General features: G+C 33.4%; 1 protein-coding gene across 1 annotated transcript in view; it reads right to left on the reverse strand.

The window, feature by feature from the left end:
* DNAH14 (dynein axonemal heavy chain 14) overlaps positions 1-24,119 on the reverse strand; it is a 347,573-nt gene that overhangs the window by 146,585 nt on the left and 176,869 nt on the right. Inside the window, 9 exon segments of the mRNA XM_074264888.1 lie at positions 1,333-1,491; positions 4,909-5,022; positions 6,628-6,878; positions 11,031-11,118; positions 12,791-13,043; positions 14,649-14,866; positions 18,554-18,644; positions 21,928-22,143; positions 23,869-24,003. Of these exon segments, the coding sequence (XP_074120989.1) occupies positions 1,333-1,491; positions 4,909-5,022; positions 6,628-6,878; positions 11,031-11,118; positions 12,791-13,043; positions 14,649-14,866; positions 18,554-18,644; positions 21,928-22,143; positions 23,869-24,003 (1,525 nt within the window).

Genomic DNA, 24,119 nt, shown 5'->3' on the forward strand with positions numbered 1-24,119 from the left:
TGATTTTTTGGGAGGCAGAGTACATTTAATTAGGAAAGGCTTTCATGGAAGATGTAGTTTGAGCTAAATTTTGAAGAAAAAATGGATTCTAAGACTGACATAAGATGGAAATACATATTGGGCTTGGAAATAGCCAGAAAGATGAGAAGAGCGTTATGTCTAAGGAACAAGATGGCTGGATGAGAATGATGGAAGTGAAACAGTACATTTTTGAAAAAATGGGCTGGGACCAGGTTGTGAATGGCTTTTATGCCTTGCTCCTTGAGATAGAGGACATTTACTCTAAAGTTGTAGAGTAAATGTCTAAAGTTGTTTTTTTTTTCATGCCCTCTAAAGCTATATTTTACATATTTTGTTGTGATTAATTTATTGAAATGGGCAATGATATGGCCATTCTTGTGCTTAAAAAATCTCTATTTTGGCAATTGATGATTTGGAATGGGCACTGACATGTAGCAAGGAGAACATAGAGAAGGTTACTGTCATAGTCCAGAAATGCAGTAATACTGGCTTTTTACTAGGGTTGAAGCTATATGAATGGAGAGAAGGAATGTATAAAAGATATGTTGTGAGTGTAGAAATGTCAGGGCTCAACATTAGATTGGATATATGGAGTAAGTGTAAGGTAGGAGTCAAGGATAATAACTATGTTGATAATGGGGATGACTGTGAGCATGGTAGTGACCTTGACATTAATAAAAAAAACAGAAGAAAGGGAGGACTTAGGGAGAAAGAAAATGAATTCAGTTTTTGAATGCTGAGTTTAACTGAGATGGTCTGTCAGGCAGTTGGAAATACAGGACTATTAGAAGAAAAATAACTAATAGGGAATTGATATATAAGATAAGGAAAGCACTTTCTTATCCAGAAATCCATCTCCTTGATGACCTATATACAGGGATCCTGAAAGAGCTGAAAGATATGATTTCTTAGCTACTATTAATAATATTTGAAAGATCATGTAAAAACCAGAGAGATTGGAGAAGGGCTGAAAAATATAAACCCTTATACTCATTGTCTGATAATTATAGATGAAATATTAATGGGTCTTGAAAAGTCATATGCAAACTAAGATATCAGCTTTCAAAATAGCAATTTTGAGGAAATTAAAACACCATAGGTTTAATTAATAGGTTTTCTAGAAAAAAATGAGTTATGCCTACTTCAATAAACATAACATTTTAACCTTTTCAAGTAAACACAAATATGAATGTCTGAAGCTGTATTTATAAAATGTCATTAAATCACAATAGTATTTTAAATCACTTACATTAAACTATTTATTAACATTGGTTATAGTTTTATGTTATTTTAATTTATTTTTATTAATACCTGCAATTAGTACAGGATATTTGTTCTTTATAAAAAGACTCATCAAAAAGGAGTAAGATACTGAATCTCTAGTAGCAAAATGATGATTAAACTCTATATTGTTATTAGGCTTGATCATATTATCCAGAGATGTTTGAAAACCAGATGCGTATGAAGATCCTAAATTTAAAAAGAAAAAAAGAAAAAGTGATTTTGGGTATATTTTAAATGTTTCTAGGGTAAAAAGCCACATAAATAATCTGATTTTAAAATATCCAAGTAATTTCTGAAAGATTAGAAAGCAGTTTATATATATATTTATATATATATATATACATACATATATATGAGAGATACATACATATATATGAGAGAGACATAACTGGAAAGGAAATTTCTCCTAAAGTCATGGACTCTATACCATTTTGCTGAATTTTTTTTTCATCTAAGGCATTTCTTTGTGGTATCTTATCTCTCTATCTGTCTAAAGAATATTCTGAGGTATTCTTGTTCCACCTTCTGGGGCAACAGGATATGGAAAGCAAATAGGAAAATGTCAGCTAGAAATACTATCCAATTAAATAGTATTTTTAATCTTGACTTGTGCTGTTCCCTATTGCCCCGTTTCTATGAAATATTGACCTTCTTATTTGACATTGTTAAGTAGTTCTGGGAAAGCAACATTTTCCGTGAAACAACCTTGTAGGAGGCAGTTAATTCCATGCCTATATAAGCAAGTAAGGATTACATGCTGGAGCAAAGACAGGTATTTTTGTCATGGCAGATAAATATTAAGGTAAGAACGTGAGTAAGGTAGAAGGCAATAACATTAGCGTTTTCATTTACCTTTTCATTTTACTCATATTCATTTGCATGTTAGCTTGGAGGATCTTGGAAGAAAGAGTAGCTTCATAGCACCAGTCCCTACATATCTTCTATAGATTTCTTTTGGGAGAAGATGATTAACTTTTAGGGTGGAGAGGTACAAGATCTCCATCTGGGATTAGTATAGTGCTTGGCATATAATAGGAACTTAAATGTTTATTATTATTTATCGAAAACATTTTGGGAAGGGCATAAAATATCTGTCAGAAATTAGAATATAATACCTGGCACATATTAGATGTTTAATAAATGTTATTATTGAAATTATTTGGGGGGGAGTTCAAGATCTTTATTAGGGACTAGTACAGTCCCTAGCACTTAATAAATATTAATTAGCTATCTAGTGCAGAAATAATCTATGCTTAAATCAGAAAGTAGTCTGGATACATGGACTGTATCATGCATTTAACATTTTGTGCTAGTAATCCCTACTTCTTGGAACACATTTTTTTTTCACTTATTATCCAAGATTTTTACTGGTTTTTCATTTACTTAGCATTAAGCTTCCTTTTTTGTGATCATTTCTTTTACATTGTTGTAGTCATGAATGTAGTTTTTAGTTCTGATTATTTCATTTTATGTCAGCTAGTAACAATCTTTTTACATTTTTCTTTCTTTGTATTATACTGCATAATAAGACTCCACTAAGTTCACATGCCTTTGTTTTTTAACCATTCCCTAATAATGGATATTTACTTTGTATCTAATTCTGTGCTACAACAAAAGTGCTGCTTAGAATATTGTGACATATGTTTTACCTTTGTATATGTCTTTGAATTTCTTTGTGCTTAATAGTGGAATGACTGGGAAAAAGGATTAAAGTGGCAACTTCATTATATTTTTTAAAAACATAATTCCAAAGTGCATTGAAGAATGGTTGAATCAATTCACAACTCCGTCAACAGTTCATTAGTGAGTCTCCCACAAACCTTTGCTATTCCTGTTTTCTGTCATTGCCAATTTTCAGGATGTGAGGTAAAATCTCAAATTATTTTTATTTGTATTTCTTTTATCTTGGATTTGATTTTCTTTTAGTAATCCAGACTATGTTTTCATAGGGTTATTTATGGTTTGCAATTCTTCTTTTGAAAACTTTTATTTCCTTTGACCACTTATCTCTAAAGAAATGACTGTCACATAGTTCTATAAATTTCTTAAGCATCTCAGATTTTAGATTTCTTTAAACAATAACGTTAATGTGGACATATTTTTTCACTACAATTTCTATTTTTATTCTTTGTTGATTATTTGTGTTAAAGGTTTTTTTTTAGTTTATGTAATTAAAACTTATATTTTCTTTTGAATTCTTTTCTCTTTTGCATGGTTGAGTATTTTTCCCATAGCCATAAATATAAAAGACATTTCCTTTTGTTCTCATCTGATACCTTTATGTTATGTTTTATATTATGCCAAGATATTAAGCTTCTTGAAGAATATGGCCTAAGATAATTTCTACAAACAATTGCTAGTTTTTCTAGCATTTCTTGCGAAAACAAAAAAGGAATTCTTTTCTTAGCTAATTTATATTCTTGGGTTTATCAAATAATAGTCTACTCTTTTTAATTGCTTTTGCTGCTTGTTCATATTGTATTATTAGCATGCTATTATACTAGCATAATCATCTAAATAAATGACATAATTAAGAGTAAGAGTTCAAGAAATATAAAATCTCAATGTAATATTTCATGAATTAAGTATTAGCTAGTTTGTTGTTAAAAATCCTTATGGAAAGAATCCCTTCAGATTCAGGTCATTCCCAACTAGTTTGAGTGCTAAGAGTGTTTGCTAAGCTTCTATCTCTCTCCCCTGCCTCTCTCCCTGCTCATCTTCTTTCCTACAATACAACCTGTCTTCCACCCCCTGTCCTCATGTCAACTACCTCTTTGGCCCTTTTACCACTTGTCTCTGTACCTTCTGTACTTTTATTAAAGTGTGATTCTTATTCCATATTCCACTGCCAATCATGTTCTCTCTCATTGAATACCCAAACCATGAGGCATATCTGCCCCAATTTTGTAATGTCATAAATCAACTGTCAATTCTCTAAAGAATCCTTAATGGTTTTTGTTTGTTTGTTTGTGTGTTTGTTTTTGTTGAGAGAATTGGGGGTAAAGTAACTTGCCCAGGGTCACACAGCCAGGAAGTGTTAAGTGTCTGAGGCCAGATTTGAATTCAGGTCCTCCTGACTTCAGGATTGGCGTACTATCCACTACACCAACTAGCTGCCCAAGAAACCTTAATGTTTTATAACTTGCTTTACTTAGAAAACTTCTAGGGATAAGCTAGACTTATTAGAATATAACATTTTAAGCATATCCAGGTTAAAAACAAAACAAAATCTTAACAATAAGTTTTGTATACAGAGATATCAAGCAATTTCTTTATAGATGTAATTCTAAATTTTAGAGTTATTAATATAGTATTCATGGACAATAATTAGAACAAAATCTAGGTGAGGCAATGGACAGAACACTGGCCCTAGAATCAGGAAGAATAAGTTCAAATCAAACCTCAGACATGTGATCTATATAGCTATGTGATCTTAGGCAAGTCATTTGACTTCTGTCTATCTCAGTTCTCTTATCTGTAAAATAGGTATAGTAAAAGCACAATATTATGAAGACAAAAATATCTTATTTTAAAAGTGCTTTCAAAACTTAAAGCACTGTATAAATGCTAGATAATTATACAGAATATCATAATTAATCTTACCGTGAATTAAACTGTCTGAATTAGGAATTAAATTTGACCAAGGTATGAAATCACAATTCTGAAAATCCACAAAATAAGCAAAGATTGTACGTTCTGCTGTTGGCAAACGGATACCTAACAATATTTGAAAGAGGCAAAAACAGTTAAAGAATATCATGGAATTAGAAATCTAGAGTTGACAGGGCCCATGGAGGCCATCTAGTCCAACCCACTCATTTTACAACTAGGGAAACGGAGGCCCCAAAAGATTCAGTTACTTACTTTATTAAGCATGAGCAATAATAATAATAGCTAATATATAGTTCTTACTATGTGTGAAGCACTGAGTTGCAAATATCTCATCTGATCATTACAATATTTCTGGGAGATTGCTATTATCATCCTCATTTTACTGAAGCAAAAGGACATTAAGTGATTAAGAGTTGTATAGCTAGGACAGGCCTGAGGAGAGATTTCAACTCAGGTCTATGCATAAACCCAGGGTTCTACTCACAGAGACATCAAATAGAATTTAAACCAAGCATCCCTTCAGTCCAGAGCACACATGTTCCTCCAGTGTGCTGCACTTCCTTCCATAGTTCATTGATGATATGTACTTCAGAAACTATAGAATACACACTTGAAAAATGATTTTTTTTGGGGGGGTAGCTAAATGGCGCAATGGATAGAACACCAACTCTGAAGTCAGGAGGACTTGAGTTCAAATCTGACCTCAGATACTTAACACTTCCTAGCTTGTTACTCTAGGCAAGTCACTTAACCCCAATTGCTTCAGAAAAAAATAAAAAAAAGAAAAAAGAAAATGATTTTTTGATACCCATTTTGTTACTCTATAATATAAATTATATTCATCAAATGAGATGACATATATAAAGCACTTTGCATATCTCAAAGTATTATATAAATCACATGGTTATGTATTTTACATAATTAAATTTATATAATTTAAATTCTATTTAAATTAATCATTAGAATCATATAAAACTAAATATTCATCAAAAGTTTATCTTTGGGCAGCTAGGTGGTACAGTGCATAAAACACCAGCCCTGAAGTCAGGAGGATCTGAGTTCAAATCTAGCCTCAGACACCGAATACTTCCTAGCTTTATGACCTTGGGCAAGTCACTTAACCCCAATTGCCTCAGGAAAAAAATGTATATTTTTAAACACCAAATTAAAAATTATGATAAAACATTGAGAAGACACAACGTTATATAAAACATTTTCTGGAATTTCTTTGAAAGATGGATTGGAATGAAGAGAAACTTGAAAGAGATAGATTGATAAATAGGTTATTAAACTAACCCATGCAAAAGATTATGAGAATTTGAATTGGAGAGGTTATTGTGTGGGTGAAAAGAAGGGGAAGAATGTAATAGTTGTTGGTGAGGTAGAAATGATTAGATTTGGTAACTGCTTAGATATAGAAAATGACAGAGGGTGAGGAGTTGAGTGTCACAATAAGATTTTGAATTTGGGTGATAAAAAGACAGATTCAACAGAAATAGGCTAGGAAGATGGTTAGGTTTTTTTGTTGTTGCTGAAGTCTTCTGTACAATTGGTTGGAGGTCATAATGAGTTCTGTAAAAACTCAAAATATTTTAAAAAAGATATTTATACTCTAACAAACAGATTTTGCTATGATTTAGAATAAATAGAAAACAAGGTTCAAATTACTTGCTCTTTTTTGTTTAATTCTGTGAATGTGTCAGAACATACCATATGGTGGATCTCCTCCAAACAATTCATGAACAAGGTTGTCGAAGTCATAGGTTATTTTCCGGAGAGATGCAAATCCATACCCTGAGCCAAACAGGATATCATCTTCATGTTCATCTTCACGTTTCAAAATTCCTCCAAATGACCAAGTAAATGCAAACACAAAAAGCTTATCAAGCATTAGACATAATTTTTCAGGATTTCTCTGAAGAAACCACTTCGATCCCCTTTCTTGGTCAGTGAGAATAGCTCTGTGATATGGAATGAAAGAATTTGGAAGCACAGAGAAGGAATGAAAAGACAATAAAGAAATCAGTTCATTAATTTATTCATATACTTTTGCTTAAAATTGTCATTATTAAATATTTCTGTAGCATTAGGTTAAAAATAAAATGTAGTTATTAAAACTTAAGGCTTGACATTGTTTAATTCTTTAATGGTGATCATATGATAATTATTTCTCATTTAAAAAAATAAGATATTACATAAAAGGAATGTTCAGAATCTTTATAATATTTAGTTTATCTTTTTCAATAACATTTGCAAGTTTGGGGTTTTCCTTTCTTCTAGGATGAAACTTGATTTTTAAATACACAAATTTAAGGCCTATAATTAAGGGTTGTATAGCTAGGACAGGCCTGAGGAGACTCAGGTCTATGCATAAACCCAGGGTTCTACTTAGAGACATCAAATAGGATTTACAATTTTTGCTTATTTTATGGATTTTCAGAATTGTGATTTCATACCTTGGTCAAATTTAATTCCTAAATTAACAGTTTAATTCATGGTAAGATTAATTATGATATTCTGTATAATTATCTAGCGTTTATACAGTGCTTTAAGGTTTGTAAAGCACTTTTAAAATAAGATCTTTTTGTCCTCATAATATTGTGCTTTTACTATACCTATTTTACAGATAAGAGAACTGAGATAGACAGAAGTCAAATGACTTGCCTAAGATCACATATCTAGTTACAAGTCTGAGGCTTGATTTGAACTTAATTCTTCCTGATTCTAGGGCTAGTGTTCTGTCCATTGCCTCATTTTTGTTCTAATTATTGTCCATGAATACTATATTAATAACTCTAAAATTTAAAATTACATCTATAAAAGCATCTGTGATTTTGCCAGTATCAGTAAAGGAAATCTTGCTGTTGAAATTCCCTCTATCAAAACATCAATATGTTTGTAACTTAATAGATTGTCGCAGGGAGGTACCTTAGATGTTAGCAGGTTAAGTAAGTTGCCCAGGATCTTAGAATGAGTCTCAGAGCTTTCATTGGAACACAGCCCTTTCTGACTCTAAGATTAGTAACTCTTATTAAACTAAACCTATATTGCTTTTTAATTGTTTTGTGTCTAAAAATATAAAAATTAAGAAAAATATTTTTTTCTTTCTAGCTCAAGAGAAAGAGTTTCTGAGGTCACTTAGTACAACCTAACTGAACAGAAGTCATCCTCCTATACAAGAGGTTTAGTATCTGAGTCTTTGGTCCTGAACTGGATCCTTTGGGGGTTGGGGGCTTCGTGTTAGTGGGTTTGGTCCTAGAGGTTAGGACCCAGTTGCTGAAGGTCCTGATGCTAAAGATGAAGATGACTGTTGTCTAAGGCATAGATTTGAGCTGGATGAAATATGAGAGTGAAGCTTTGATATTGACCATCAACAGCACTTTGTCCAGATCATAAAACTGACCTGCTGAGTTGATGCACTAAGTTTCAGGGTAGCAGTAAGTCCCTAGGATAGTAGATAGGATAGTAGATGGCAACAGAAGAGTAGAATGACTCAGTGTAATGGCAGATTTTGCATGCAATACAATGAATGGGAGAGATGCTATAGACCAGAAGAGTAAACAGAGTTTTGGTTTTCAGAAAAAGGGAGGCAAATGTACTCTATAAATCAGTAGCATCAAATTCAAATAGAAATAAGAGAACCACTAAACCATGCATAAGAGTGCTTTTGAGCTACATATTTAGAAAACCACATGTTAATATTATCTATGCTTCAATGTATTTTGTTAAATATTTTCCAATTATATTGAATATGGTTTGGGTCACACTTGGGAATGTTGCATAGCAAGTAGGCTTGCAGGCTATTCTATTATAACCTATAGATCAGTCAGGTAAGTGTCAATTTCTGGCAACATTCTAGAACACATGGCTAAAGAGATTTTGTGCACACATAGAACAGAAGCAGAGATAATGAACAACAATAAGTCAAATTGAGTTAATTTCTTGATAATGTTATGATTGGTATATCAGGATATCATGTAGGTACATTTTAGCTAAGCATTTGGCAAGATATTTCACTTGCCAACAGACAAAATGGAAGAATGCCATCTAGAAATTCTAAACAGGCAATGATGGGTCTAATGGGAGAAAATTTCTTAGATTTAAATGTTAAATTCTCCATTTGGGTTAAAAGAATAAACTTCTCAAGTACAAGGTTGAGATGGCTAGATAAGAGTTGTTTGGAAAAAGAGCCATGGATTTCAGTCTGAATGAAAAGTGTAATATGATCACTCCAAAAGCTAAGGTGACAAGCAATATCAAGGAAGACATGATGTCCAGAAAGAGGCAGATGATGGTCAATCAATTAATGGGCACTTATCAATCACCTTTTATTTACTTGGCACTGTGTTTGCACAGGAGTTAAAATAAAAAAATAAAGAAAAAGAATTGATCCATACTTTCGAGGAGCTAAGCATTTTGCTCTGCCTTGCTATGATCATACACTATAGGAAGCACTTCATTCAGTCCTGGGTGGCACATTTGAGGGAGAACATTGATAAGAAAGAATCTACAGAAGAGTAATCAAGATAGTGAAGGACTTATAGAGCAAACCATGAGGAGTATTTGAAGGCACTAGACCCATTTAAGCTCTAGAGGAAATACTTCAGTAGGAAATGATATTGTCTTCCAGTATTTGAAAGGTTGATGTACGATGAAGGGATTACCCCTAGATGTTAGAATCAGCCCTCAGAATTTTTCAAAGTAGCCAAATTTAGGCTTAATGTTAAGAAAAAAACTTCCCAACAGTTAGTTATATCAAGAGGAATAGGCTGTCTTAAGAAATAATGGGTTCCCTTTCACTAGATGTCTTCAAGCAAAGGCTAGATGATGACCCCTTGATTATATTATGGAGAAAATTCTTCTTTGAAGAGAGGTTGGTTCAGATGGTCTTTGGTATCCCTTTTAAATATGAGATTCTATGTTCCTGGCTATGATTTACTTGGACTGATCAGAGTTTAATTTATTGTTTTGTGAATTGTCTAAACTTCAGAAAGGGAAAGAGATGTTAATAATGCAGATTAAACTTAAGTGTATCCTGAGCAAATTTTCATTCCAACCTCCCCATACTCCCTAGCCAGCTGTTAAATATTTATCTTTATATCTTTGCATATAAGCCACATTGGCATAAAGTCTCAGGATTTCATAATAGGCTACAGTGAACAAAATTCTTCTCCTGTGGCCCTAACAGCTATTTGCCTAGAACCACAGAGATTGGGCATCATTTGGTACATTGCAATTACAATTTAGTAACATTATAGTTAATAAGAATATTTAATAAGATTATAAGACAGGTAGGTGGCACAATGAATAGATGGCAGGGTTTCATCTTAGTTCAAATCTGGCCTCAGATGCTTACTAACTGTGTGATCTTGGCCAAGTTATTTAATCCTGTTTGGCTGAGTTTCATCATCTGTAAAATGATCTGGAAAAGGAATTGTCAAGAAAACTCCAAATGGGGTCACGAGGAGTTGGACATAACACAAACAACAACCAAGATTATAGTTACCTGAAAATAGTTCTTGACAGTTTATTCCTTTTTCATATATAGATTCTGGTTCAATGAACTTATATGGTACTTAAAGTAACAACTAACTTTAGTCATTGAAAGATTTCTTAGACAACTGCAGAGGGCTGGAACTCTGAAAAGAGGTACTAGACTCTAAGACAGCAGAGCTCTTAAGGCTAAGTACCTACTTAAGGTGAGATAATGGTTCTATAAACATATACTTGGAGGATTTGGTGATGTGATAGCTCTCCTTAAGATTGGCACCTGCTGAATGTGTGGTGGTGATGTAATCATAGGGAAGGATTGAAGGGCTGAGGGAGAGAGTCAGAGTCTCTGGGCTCAGCAGATAAGACTTCAGGATCCAGAGTACAGAGTCCAGGATCCATCTCTGGCAAGCCGTGTGGCAGCTTGCCTGCCTCCTTTACTTCTGCTCCTAAAGACCAAGGACTTTGACTGATCCTGACTCTGACTGATCCTGAGGCCCTCCAGAGAGCTAGCCCAGACATTACAGACAATTATGCAAAAACTATGATAAATCTGTGATAAACCAATTTGAAATAGATGCTATGAATATGCTGATTCATACCAAAATCAATTTGTGACTTACCTTTTCAATTTTTCAATGTCTCGAAGCCTGACTCTAAGACCAAATTTATTTTTTGGGGTTAATTTTGACATTAGGGTTGGATCAATAGCTAGAAAAAGAGAAAGAAAAATTTAATTTTTTAAAGTAATCAATAATTTCCTATATTTTAAGTTCTCTAGGCAAAAGTTTCTACCATTTGAGTTTCAAAATGTGGTGAAGAAATTTGTAAAAATATTGCATTAGATTTGCCTTTTCAGATTGATTATGAAGTGAATAAGATGACCCATTGTTCCTAATGAGGAAGAAAATATTCCCTTATCTGCTGTCTGCATTTTTGATCCAAGGTATCCCTCTTTATAAGTTACAGAATTGGGTTCTCCTATGTAGTCTTCAAGTATTATGTAAATATATTCTTTAGGATATCAAATGTTTTCCTTTGGTTTGTAGCCTTTTGGTTCTAGATCACATTTAGAAGGTATGAATAGGCATTGCTGTACAGTACAGAAATTTTTCCTAAATTGTGTTCTATGTGGCCTTGGCATTCCATGAAACAGAAATATAAGTTCTATGAAAAAGTGCTTTATTCTAACAATTCACAACAGAACTTGGGTAGGAGTTCATTTATGTTAGAATAGCTATCAGCCACAGAAATATGCTTTCTAGTTTGCTGCTCTAATCACCTCAACTCCCTCTCCACAAGCTATGAACAGAGAAAAATCTAAAGCTGGCGATTTCTATGTCTAAGTGACAGGGAATTAATTCCCTTCCTATAGAGTCTCTTAGATCTCTGAACCAAGGACCAAAGGCTAGGACTGGGATCTAGCCTGGGACCTTTGTCCCAGGAATTCTTTTTCTGTCATGGTCAAGAACAAGGCTTATATTCTTTATCAATACAATGAATTTTTTAAAATTATAGCTTTTTACTGACAAAACATATGTATGGATAATTTTTCAACATTGACCCTTGCAAAAACTTCTATTCCTACTTTCCCCCTCTTTCCTTTCATTCCCTTCCCTAGATGGCAGGCAGTCCCATACATGTTAAATATAATACAATGAGTTTCTATAGTTGTGAGAGATTTTATGGAGAGGTTAGAAATAGATTCCAGATATATTTTTACAATGTACTATTTTCTAGGAGTGTTGAAGAAGAAAGAGTTATGAAAGTAAGACAAAGCTTAAAGGGAAGGTAAAGTAGAAAAAGAATATTATCAATGATGCATCAAATTATATCTGATTTTATTTAATTTTTATTATAAAGAAGAATCATAAAAATTCACAGAAGTCTAGAAATCATATTGTTCTTAAGGAATTTATAGCACTGTCTGTTACTCCCTTCCCTTTTCTTCATCCTCCCTTGCTAGGTGGTATAATGGTTAGAGTTCTACACCTTGAGTCAGGAAGACCTGAGTTAGAGATGCCCTCAGAAATATACAGCTGTGTGACTCTAAACAAATATCTTCAATTTTACCTCTGAATACTTCCCAAGAATATTTTTTCTCCTGCATAAGATGTTTTGTTTTTATGCTTTGCATATACCATATAATCTTCCTGTGATGTCTTTCTCTATTTATATCCAGCATTGAAATATAGCTTGAACCTCTTTTCTAATCAAACTTAACACCTCTAACATGTAACTTGCAAATAAACTTCATTACTCATATAGGGGGTTTTATCTTTCCAACTAGAATGCAAATGCTTGATGGGGAGAGGTGTACATTTTCTTTCGAATTTTATCCAATAAGCTTTCAAGAAAATGAAATGACTTCTATTCCACTTACATTTACCAAAAACTCCATTATTTTTCATGAAATCAAAAAAAACATCAAGAATCCTGCAGAGATTTGTTAAAATTGGTATTTCAAGTATAGAGAATGGCTGCATATTATTATTCTTCTTTAAAAATAATAGACCTTCTTCCACACTTTTTTTAAACATGCCTTCAAGATGCTCTATGGCTGTTGGTGGAAGAAGTGATGAAACTTTTATAAGCCATGTCTTAACAAATGGCTGCCATCCTAGATCAGCAGGATCCTAGAAATGAAAAAAAAAATAGTGTGAGTTCATAGCCTAGGCACTATTCATTAAATATCACTAACAAATGAAAATTTACTATGAAAATACTTGTATGAGTGTCTCCAAATATGATTTTTATGAATATTTTACATTTCTAATTGTGTTTTGGATATGGCTTTTCTTCTTCTGCTTACCTCTCCTCTCCCCCAATTTATTTCTATTGGTAGAAATAGGCTAGCACAATGTTTTCCTCAAGCTACAGTAGGATGTAGTTGGCTGACATAGAGACCAGAATAGTCAGATCATCACCGACAGGATGGTCTGCCGTAACCATAGGAGTCCAACGATCCTTGTTACTTTTACAATCTATCAGTTTTCTGACAGCAATGAACTCCCTGATTAAGATAGCTTATAGGATCTTCTACTATTTACTCCTTTTTCCAAGACTAACTCTAGGCAAAACTGTGAAGGAAGCAGAGTTGGTGAATACTAAATTTTGTTTGCCTTTTTCCCCTTAGAAGATTCTTTCCCCAACTTCCCATCTCCTGAAGCCCAGTGCCCTCATATTCTCTCCTTCCTCCCCTTTATTGAAATGGGCTTTCAGATTGGCCTTGATCTTGGCACTGAACCATGTCACTGAAAATATGGTATATTGTGCCAATATTAATATGACTAATAACTTCTGAGTTATTCCTCCAACGAGAGTTTATATTTTAACGTGGATCACAAATTGAAGCTAAAATGATTTTTTGGTTCTAATTGTGGAATTCAGTTTTTGAGCTGATTTTACTTATGGGAGGATCACTCCTATTTCTCATCTAATTGAGCTACTCAATTCACCTAAGTGACAAAAGTCAGGGGTTCAATAAATATACACTTCAATTAGATTCATACAAACCATGTACTCTAGTCATAAGCTGCACCCCTAAATCTTTCCAAAATATTCCCAATTGATTTTCTATAACATCCCTTAATAATCAGCCAAGTGTCTTGTATGTGTGTATATGTGTACATATATATATATGTGTGTATGTATACACACATGTGTAGCACATATATATACATATATATATATGATATAAGGAATGTAATGCATATTATTTGATGTAGTCTCTCCCCGTCTCTTGCTGTTGATAACTAGTGCAACCTAAATCACTTCAACTTCTTACTTTCCTAAAATCCCTTTAGCACTTAGCTCAAGGCTTACATTTTTCAAGAGGCTTTTCTCAGCTCTCTCTACCTCTCAGCCAGTATCTAGAATCTTCCCTTCTTTGATTACTTTTCATCAACTCTGAAACATGTTAATGTTAGAACATGATTCTCTTAAGAGCAGAATTGTCTCAATAAAATAAATAAATAAATATAAAGAAGAGGAAAAAAAAAAAGAAAACTATATAAAAAAGTTTACTATTTTACAATGTATTTTTCTTCTCTTTTTTTCACCCTGAGGCAATTGGGGTTAAGTGATTAGACCAGGGTCACACTCCTAGGAAGTAGTTCAAGGTCTGAGGTCACATTTGAACTCAGGTCCTCCTGACTTCAGGGCTGGTGCTCTATTCACTGCACCACCTAGCTGCCCCTTACAATGTATTTTTAATAGGAAAATTATTCCTGGAATCCTACCAGATAGACCATCGCACATCGAGTGATTGTAGCAGGACTGGCCTGAGAGAGATTATCCACTTCAAAAATCATTCTTATGCTATCAGTTAAAATGATTCTTTCACTGTTAGCAAGGCATAAAGTTTTGTTGTCATCTAGCACAGTGTTTAGATTTTCTATCCATATGGTGTCAACTGGACCATCAAACACTATCCACTGCCAATCTGTAATTTTTAGATCTGCAAAATTTAAGAAGTGTTTATTTTATAGTTTGTAGTAAATATATCTTACATTACCTCTCATGTAGACTACTTCAATAATCTTCTAATTAGACTCTCTACATCCACCCTCTCTCCTTTCCTATCTATCCTTCCTAGGACTGCCAAAAGATATTCTTACAATACAGGTCTAATCATATCACTCCTCTGCTTAAGATATTCAGAGGCACCCTCTTTTCTGATTATGTTAAAATTAATTTCTCTGTTTGGCTTTTAAAACCTTTCACAATTTCCATAACTTATTCTGGGGCTTATTTCACATTACTTAAAGATGTATTCTAAATTCATTAAAATTCTTGGCTTTTGCTTTTAGATACATATTACTTTTTAAAAGTTCATTTATTCCTATGTAACTATAGTTATAGGTATTCTAATATTGAACCAATCTTTCATTTCAGATATAAACTTAAGTCACAGTACACAACCCTTGTGATATTCTTCTTTAATCACTTGGTTAATATTCTATATACAATTTTTGTAATACTTGTCTAGAGTTTGCTTTCTTCATTTATTTTCTTAATTTCTTCATGGACAATCCAGACATTTAATATTTTTATAAATTTTTATTCAAGTTGTTTTTTTTACTGATATATATTTGGGCAAAATGTGTCCAATAATTTATTTATGTAACATAACTATTAAAGATTCTCTGACTTATTCGTCTTCTTTGGTGATCCCTGGTGACATTAGGCTCCTGAAGGGACCCTTGCATTACCTCACCCAATTAGAATGTAACATTTCATCCTTATATCCACATTTCCCTCCTTTTATGCTGTTCACTTTTATTTATCAATTTATAGTTATCTTAATTCTGATATTTGTACTACAAAGTTTCTACTCAGTTCTGATCTTTTTATCAGAAATGCTTGGAGGCCCTCTAATTTTCACTTTCCCCTATGTAATATATCCAAATTAAGCCTATATAATTTTCATTCTGAAATATAATATTCTAGGCTTTTTGCTCTTCTTGAGTGGTAGGTTCTAAATGTTGCATGATTTTAATTGTGGTTTCTTGGTACTTGAATTCTTTCTGGTTCCTTGAAGTAATTTTTTCACAATTTGGGAGCTCTGATGACTCCAATATTACTTGGGAATTTTCATTTTGAAGTTTCTTACAAGAGATTATTGGTGGATTATTTGTATTTTCACTTTGTCCCCTTGTTCCGGGCAGTTTTCTTTCATCATTTAAATATTATATTTCAATTTCTTTTCTGATATGGCTTCTAGGTGATCCATTGATATTATGACTTTTTCCCTTTTGATCTATTTTTGTCTATTGTTTTTCATTCAAGATCCCCTATATTTTCTTTTCCTTCTTTAAAAAAAATTCCTGTCATATTTTTTCTCATTAATTAATTTCTATTTGTATCATTCAAATTTTCAGCAACTTTGCTACAAGGGTAAGGTTTTGTAAATCTTCTGCTGAAGTGCTAACTTTAGCATGTCCCCTCTCACATTCTCATTTTCTAATTTTCTCCTATTCTCATTTGTAGTATAATTTTCTATTCCTTAAACAAAGCATCTTACATCTTATCTTTTAGCAATTCTACTTTATCTTGTAGCCAATACGTGTTTTCCTTGAGGCTTTGCTTCAATGTATTTTTAGAATTAATTTGTTCTTTTGTTTTTAAGTCTTTGGTATCCTTGAAATCAAAGTAGTTCTTGATTATTATTATTGTTATTATTTGTTTACTCATTTTACCCGTCTTAACAACCAAATTGGGATTTTGTGTTAAAGTCAGATTTTGTAGAGTTTTGGAATGATTATCACGATTCTGTTATGTTTCTGGCCTAGTCAGTACATTTGTCAGATATTGAGTGCTATGTTCTCCTAGGATCACGAGTCAGGAGTCTGCAGATTTTTCAGGGACAGACTGAGGGCTGTATTAGTTTCTACAAATTATCAAAACCCAAAACAAGGGTTCTGGCATTTGGAAGTTCCTCAATGGAGGGCTACAAGGCAATGTAATAGAAGGGAGAGAGCATTGAAGTTGGAATCCCTGGACTTATCCTGAATCTGAACTCTGTTTTTATGTATGTGATGTTGGGCAAGTCATAATCTTCCTAAAGTTTATTTTCCTCATCCATAAAATTGAACTTGGGGTAGCACTGGATCTCCAAGGCTATATTCAGCTCCAAGTCATAATCTTATGATCTTTGATCAATGAAAAGACATGATAAGAATCACACTGAATATCAGGGTATATATAGGTTGTAGTCTCCATTGGTGTATTGAATACATGCTCTGACAAAATCAGGAAGCCAGTCAAGTATCCAGGTACTTCAAAATAATGTAAATTTATTCCAATATTTCAGGATTCTGTGATTTTGTCCTTATTCTTTTAGAGTCCCTGAGTTTCTGTGTGCAAAAATGTCATCACCCTTTCTTAAAAGATGCATGATCATATTAAAGGGTTCATACTTGAAACCATTCCAACTTGGTAAGGTCTGGCAAGCTTTTGGTCCATTTGTATTCCACTTAAGAAGTCAGAATCATATTCATGCCACAGTGAGACATCTTTACTCCATTAAATTTAAATAATACTATACAAATCTTTGAAGGATGTATGATTTTGTCAGTGAATAAAGATAAGAAATCAAGAAACTCAACTAGGTAAAAACATATAGATGAACAGCAGTGCTAATCCATCACACTCTTATCCAGCATGACTCTCTAGCTAGCCTCTGCTTTCTTGTAGGGTGTGGAATGTGATCCACTCTGGGACCTACTTAGGGATTTCTCTTCTGTTGCATAGTCTCTGCCAGCATCTAGCTCCCACTTTTCTCCAACAACCTGTTGCAATAAAGGAAGAAATCTAGTTTCATACTGTATTGAGTGGCTCCTAGAGGGAATTTTAAGGATGCAGAAACTGTGCCAGGAACATCTACCAATCCCACAAAAAAATCCCAAAACAGCAGAAACTTTTTCAATCTTATAAGAAAACTAAAGAATGGAGGTAAATAAAGGTGGAGGAGGGGGTCAGGGACAGCTCCAATCCTGGAGGAATGAATTCAGTGAGGGTCAGTCTTACTTCTCAGAAGATACTTGGGGAAGAAACCAAGATTAGTAAAATAAAAATTGCTCAAAAGGAGGAGGCTAATAGTATTGTGATTCAATATGGAGGGCAATCTATCAGAGAGGGTAATATCAGAAAATGAGTGTCAGGGCTCTTGTATTATCCAAGAGAGAAATCAGAATTTAGCATGAAGTTAGAAGAAAATACAGAATTCATCCATAGCATAAATGATATGAAGAATAGAAAAACTTAAGTTCATGGTAACAAGTCCTTCCAAAGAAGCAAAAGATAGCACAATAGATTAAGAAAACAAATAAAGTGAATACAAGGACATTATGAGAAAAGAGAGGCTAATTAATATCAGAGATGCAATTTGAATACAAGTCCTTCTTATGCTAAACCTTGAACACCATACACTATTTCTACTTTATTATACTAAATTATAACTTATTTCTTGTTTTATATATATATATATGCATATATACATAATATTTCTTGCATGCTATAAAATAAGAACACTATAAAACAATAACAGACTTTTTGTAATAGAGATGAGCAAAGTTTCTATTTGTTTGATGAATATGTTTTATATTAATTATTTTCTCAGTTTTGTGAGATTACTTACAATGACTTGGGGATTGAACATCTTTCTCCATTTCATCTTCATCCTCACCTTCATCTTCAATAAACTCTGCTTTGTCACTAGGATCAAGTATGAACATCTAAAATATATTAAAATTAATATTTATAATGTTATTTGATATATAATGATTGAATGAAATGTGGGATAGGATTGAACATAAGTCAGCTGCTCCTATTTTTTTTATTGCTCCTGCTCTTCCTCTGCTCAGCCCTAGTCCCAGCTCCAACCTTGACTTCAGTTGCAGGAATGGCCTCCAATGGCAGTGGCAATGATGACATACTCCTATTTATTCTTGAGAAGAAAAAAGTCAGTTAATTGATAGAGTTGTATATGGTAGGTGGTGAATTGAGAACAAGCCTTGGAAAATAACTTCTGGATTCAAGTCTTGCTTCTGACATATATTGGCTGTGTAATACTTGACAAATCATTTAACCCCTCAATTTGCCATGCAGCTCTTTAAAGATATGTTACAGAGCAGGTGCTCAGTGCATTGTTAGAAAGTAATTAGAGTTTCCCACTGGGAGTTTCCTATATCAAAGAAATAACAGGGCTAATCAAAATAACACATATTAACTTTATTACCTAACATTAACCATATCATATAACACCTCACAGATTGTCATGTTGTCCCTTGATATAGAATTGGATTCAAAGATAATGCTGATGAAAATATTTCTTAAAAAAACTCAACAAAACATCTATGGCATGCTTAAGTTGAATAAAAGATTAGATAAACCTTTAGCTTGGTTTGGAGTGACACATATATGCCTAAACTTATCTGCCAAGTTTCCCCAAAAAACCCTAGCCTTCATGCCCTACTGAAATCTCTACTTCATTGCTGTCTCTCATCATTTATTGCCTTCTGACCTGGCTTCCACTAATATTACTTTTATACTGAACCTATTCTCTTCAAAGGTCATTAGATTATGAAATCCTATAATTTTTTCTCAGCCATCATCCATAGTATTTTTTTATGACCTGCCTTAAAACTACAGTCTCCTAACGTGTTCCATCTCTTTTTTCTTGGTTTCTCTTTTTCTCTGTCCCTTCATATTGATGCTATCAGAATGGGGATCAAACTAGAATCTTAGTCAAAGTAGTTCCTATTCATTCAGAAGAAAATGAAAATATGATGAGCCAGAGTGGGAACAACACCTACAAAAATACAATGTTGGACAGAGAGCCATTAATAATAAGCCTTCATATTAAGTATGCATTTCCATGCAACAATGATAAACCAAAAGTCAATGCTAGAAACAAGATAGCAAATTCAGGGACATAGGCAGAAAAATGTGGCTTGAACTCTGCTGATGGGTTTAAAGTCAAGGTATAGTTTAAGAGAACAATATGGTAGTAGACAATATTTCAAATACCTTTGAGTAGGTTGACACTGATGATATTATGTTTGACCATAGTTGAATAAAATGGGAATATTATCTCATTATGTCTCATATACCTCTTTATAAATCCTATCACATCACATTTGTCTTTTTAGTTATGTACATTTGGGGGTTGAAGGAATCTTAGAAGCCATATGGTTCAATAACCTCATGTTACATATGTCAGGGAGAAACTCAGGCCCAGGGAAGCTTAATCAAGTCAATTTATAATTGTAATCTTAATTTGTTTTTTTGATGTGGCCATGCACATGGACTTTTGTTTTTTGTACTGAATTTTTTCCTATATGTTTTTTTAATTTGCACTTGTCTTATTATACTTTCATTAGTTTTAAAATTATATTTTCTTCTTCCTCTGAAATAATGTAATTAATTCCATTTTAAAATGGACTCTTTCTTTACTGAGAAGGGATTAGTCAAGAAACATTAAATTTTTACTATGTGCCAGATGCTATTCTAAATATACATACGTGCGTCTGTATATTTATGTGTATATATACACATATCTATACACACATGTATACAGATGTATATATGATATGTATGTATATGTATAATAACCTCAGAGGGAAAGGCACTAGTATGAGGGGAAGGAAAAAATGGAGAAGACAGGAAAGGTTGCCACCAGAAAGTTTGCTTAATTTTTGAAAGAAGCAGGAAATCCAGGAACTGAAGATGAAAAGGGAGATCATCCAAGCCTAAACAGTCAGTAAAAATGGACAGTGCTAATCAAGAATATGAAGTGATGCTGTACTTTGTTACATGGTCATCAAAGTCAGCTAAGCTCCTATCTCAGTATACCTACTACTGTGTTTTCTGTCATTTCCATATCCAATCAATTGACAGATTTCATCAATTCTAATTTTGAAAGTTTTTTAAAAAACTCCATTCCTTTTCTATTCACACTAAAACCACTTTAATTCAGGTCTTATTGATAATGGCTGATCAACTAAAAGCCTTCTAAATGATTTTCCTGTCTCTAATTATTTATTTATTATCTGTTCAACCTGTCCTTTACATCCTGGGCAGAGAAACCTTCTTGTTTCATCACTGTGATCATGTTTTGTGTTACTTCTCAATTCAAAAACTTTCCATGCCTCCTCATTGTCTCTTAAAAAAAGTATGAACATTAGAATCTGACATTTATGATATTATTTCCAGTCTACCTCTTTAACCTTACTTGACAGTATTCTATTTCATATATTCTAAATTCTAGCCAAACTGAATTACTCTTCCTTTCTCATTCTCAATCAAAAATTTATTCACACTGCCTCTCATGCTTAGAATGTCCTCTGCTCATATGCAGCTTGCCCACTCCAGCAATCTCCATCATCTAAAATCTATTCCTTCAAGATCCAACTCTTGAAGTTGTTTTTTTTTTTTTATGATGCATTTCTTAATTTTACCTCCCTCCAGGTGAAACTGATCTCTCTCCCTTTTCAAATGTCTAATTGTTTTGTACCTAGACCTCTTCACATTTACCCGTATTTATTTATTTATTTTGGTTGGTCTTGTCTGACTCTTCATGATTCCAATTGAGTATCCTGGAGGAGTTTGTAATTTCCTTCTCTAGCTCATTGTATAGATGAGGAAATAGGGGCAAAAAGCATTAAATAAATTGTCAGAATATCCAGCTAATCAATGTCTGAGACAGATTTGAACTCACAGAGAAAAATCTTCATGACTCTGGGTCTACTGCATCACTTATTTGCTCCACATTTATCATACTGTCTCTTTTATAAGCTTTTTGTTGTTGTTGCATATGTATCATCTCCTGTCAGTAGATTGAAACTATATTCTGCATCACAACTATCTTTGTATCCATAGCACCTCGAATGTAGGAGGAACTTGATACATTTTTAATAAATTTACTTAATAGGTCCTCATTATATAAGACTTCAAATAAGTTACTTATATAAAACAAATTAAGTCCTGGAATTAGTATAAAAATGATCCCATACTTACATTAGGGAAATCTGAAATGTGTAAATTTCCTTCAATCTCCATCTCCCTCTTTGCTTTCTTTTTAGTGCCAGAATTTATAAACTTTCTCACTGATGATGACAATAATCCATCAGTCCATTCCACATTGTCCAAACTCATTTGACCATAGAGTTCTCCAAGAGTAATACATTTTGGATTTAAAGTGAAAATCTCTACTTTCCCGCTTTTTCCTATCGCCTAAAATAGATCAACATTTGTTTTAGAAAAACAATGAGTTCATAGACATAGAAGAAGTTATAATTTATTAATTTCAATTGCAATTAATATTTTTTGGTAAAATGGATAGTATAGACCTTGTAGATCCTATACTATACCAATAACACAGCTATTAAGATAAATTAAAAATCATATGCTTACTAAAACTAATTAGAATACACAATATCAAACATTTTGAAAATTCCTCAAATAACCCTCCAGAAAAAATCATGAACAAAAATATACATAGTATATTTTTAATAAAAATCTGTATAAATATTATCAAGCAGTCCCTGCATTATTAACCAAAGATACCAAGAGTCTTAAAATAATCTTTGTCAAAATAGCTTTTCTTTTTTTTTTCAACTGACTTTCCTGATGACATATCAATTACATAACACTGACATTAATCTTGTTGTACCCCACCTCTTCCTCACCTCTATTTATTTTCAGTAGCCTCCAGACTCTTCTACCTTTTCATCACTTAAAGCTGAAGAGATTGTAATATTTTTCAAATGGAAAAAACAGACCCACCTGGCAAAATGGAATCTTGTAGTCATCTTCTCCAACCTTACATCTTGCAGAAACCCTATATAATTTTGAAAGACTAAGAACCCTCTATCATTACTTTTGTTTATTAAAAAAAGATTTATATAGCACGTTGATCCTTAAAATGATCCTGCATGCTAGGTATTATAAGATTTTTAGATCAGCTCAGAATGTACCATGGTTAACACTTGTGAGGAGCGTCTTATTTTTGGTTACAGCTTATATGGAAGGTTGGGGTGGGGGGAAAATAAATACTGACAGGAAGAGAGAGGGTATCTATGATTCAGCTGATTTATCCTTCCATGGGTGTAAGGGCCCTTTAAATGGGCTGCGCCACAGCGCATCATTGAGGCCCGGAAGTAATTTCTGTGGATATTAGGACTGCCTTGTAGGTGGGATCCTGTCCATTTTGAGATAGCTTCGTAATGGGTGACTCTCTCGCTGATTGGCTGTGTGTGTGACCTCACAGGCCCTATGTAAGCCCACTGCAGGCAGCAGTCGTCCTCTTTAACCTGTAGCTCTTCACCCTGGCTTCCTAGCCTGGGTGGCCAAGCCAAGATGGATAGCCAAAAGAGGTAAGGGTTTTGGTAGTGAACACATGGGTCTTCTGACCAGGTGTTCACTCAGGAACCAACAAGTCAGGGCATCAGTCAGGGTATTATGTGAGTAGGTATAATAAAGGCTTTTAAGATTATACATGGCTGTTCTTGAGTGTGCTACCGGTTATTAAGCTATAGATTCAAGAGATTGTGGCCAGAGACCCTTGAAGGCCTCAGAGGAGGCGAGCTGGGTAGAGTTCACACTGCAAAGGACAGTGGTCAAAGGTACTCTGGTGGGTCTAGGACAGACTAGTAATTGTAACTGCCAGGAGAGCACGTTACACATGGGATAAGGGAGGAAAGAAGAGGAAAAGAGAGTAGAATAGAGAAAATAAGAGGAGAGGAATAGTTGTCTAATAATCTAACTGAATTTTGATCAGGGAAAAGGAATAAAGAGAAGTGAGATATTTGACATACCAAATAGAGATAAAGCTAGAGAATTTTAAATATATGCACATAACTCAGGATAACTGGGAGGGAATATCTGATTGTTTTTTAATTAAGGAAGTTGTTCCCTTAGAGGAATTCTATTAAATATTTTATGTATTGGTGCCCTTACCTGTGGAGTCTTTTCCTGTTTTCCATTTGCAAATATGCTTAAAGTTGGTAAAATAATCAAAGCTTTTTCTAAAATTTTTCTTACTACAGTCTTCCCTCCTCCTGTTGGACCTACTAACATCACACCAATAGAAGCCTAAAAATGAAATTATAAAGATTAGCTCCTTCCTAAAATGTAAAAGTCCCCTTTTACTTATATCCTTTCAACATAATAAATATTTTCTCAATATAAATGCTAATGATTAAAACCAA

Source organism: Sminthopsis crassicaudata, chromosome 4 (genome assembly GCF_048593235.1).
Source record: "Sminthopsis crassicaudata isolate SCR6 chromosome 4, ASM4859323v1, whole genome shotgun sequence".
NCBI classification, from domain to species: Eukaryota; Metazoa; Chordata; class Mammalia; order Dasyuromorphia; family Dasyuridae; genus Sminthopsis; species Sminthopsis crassicaudata.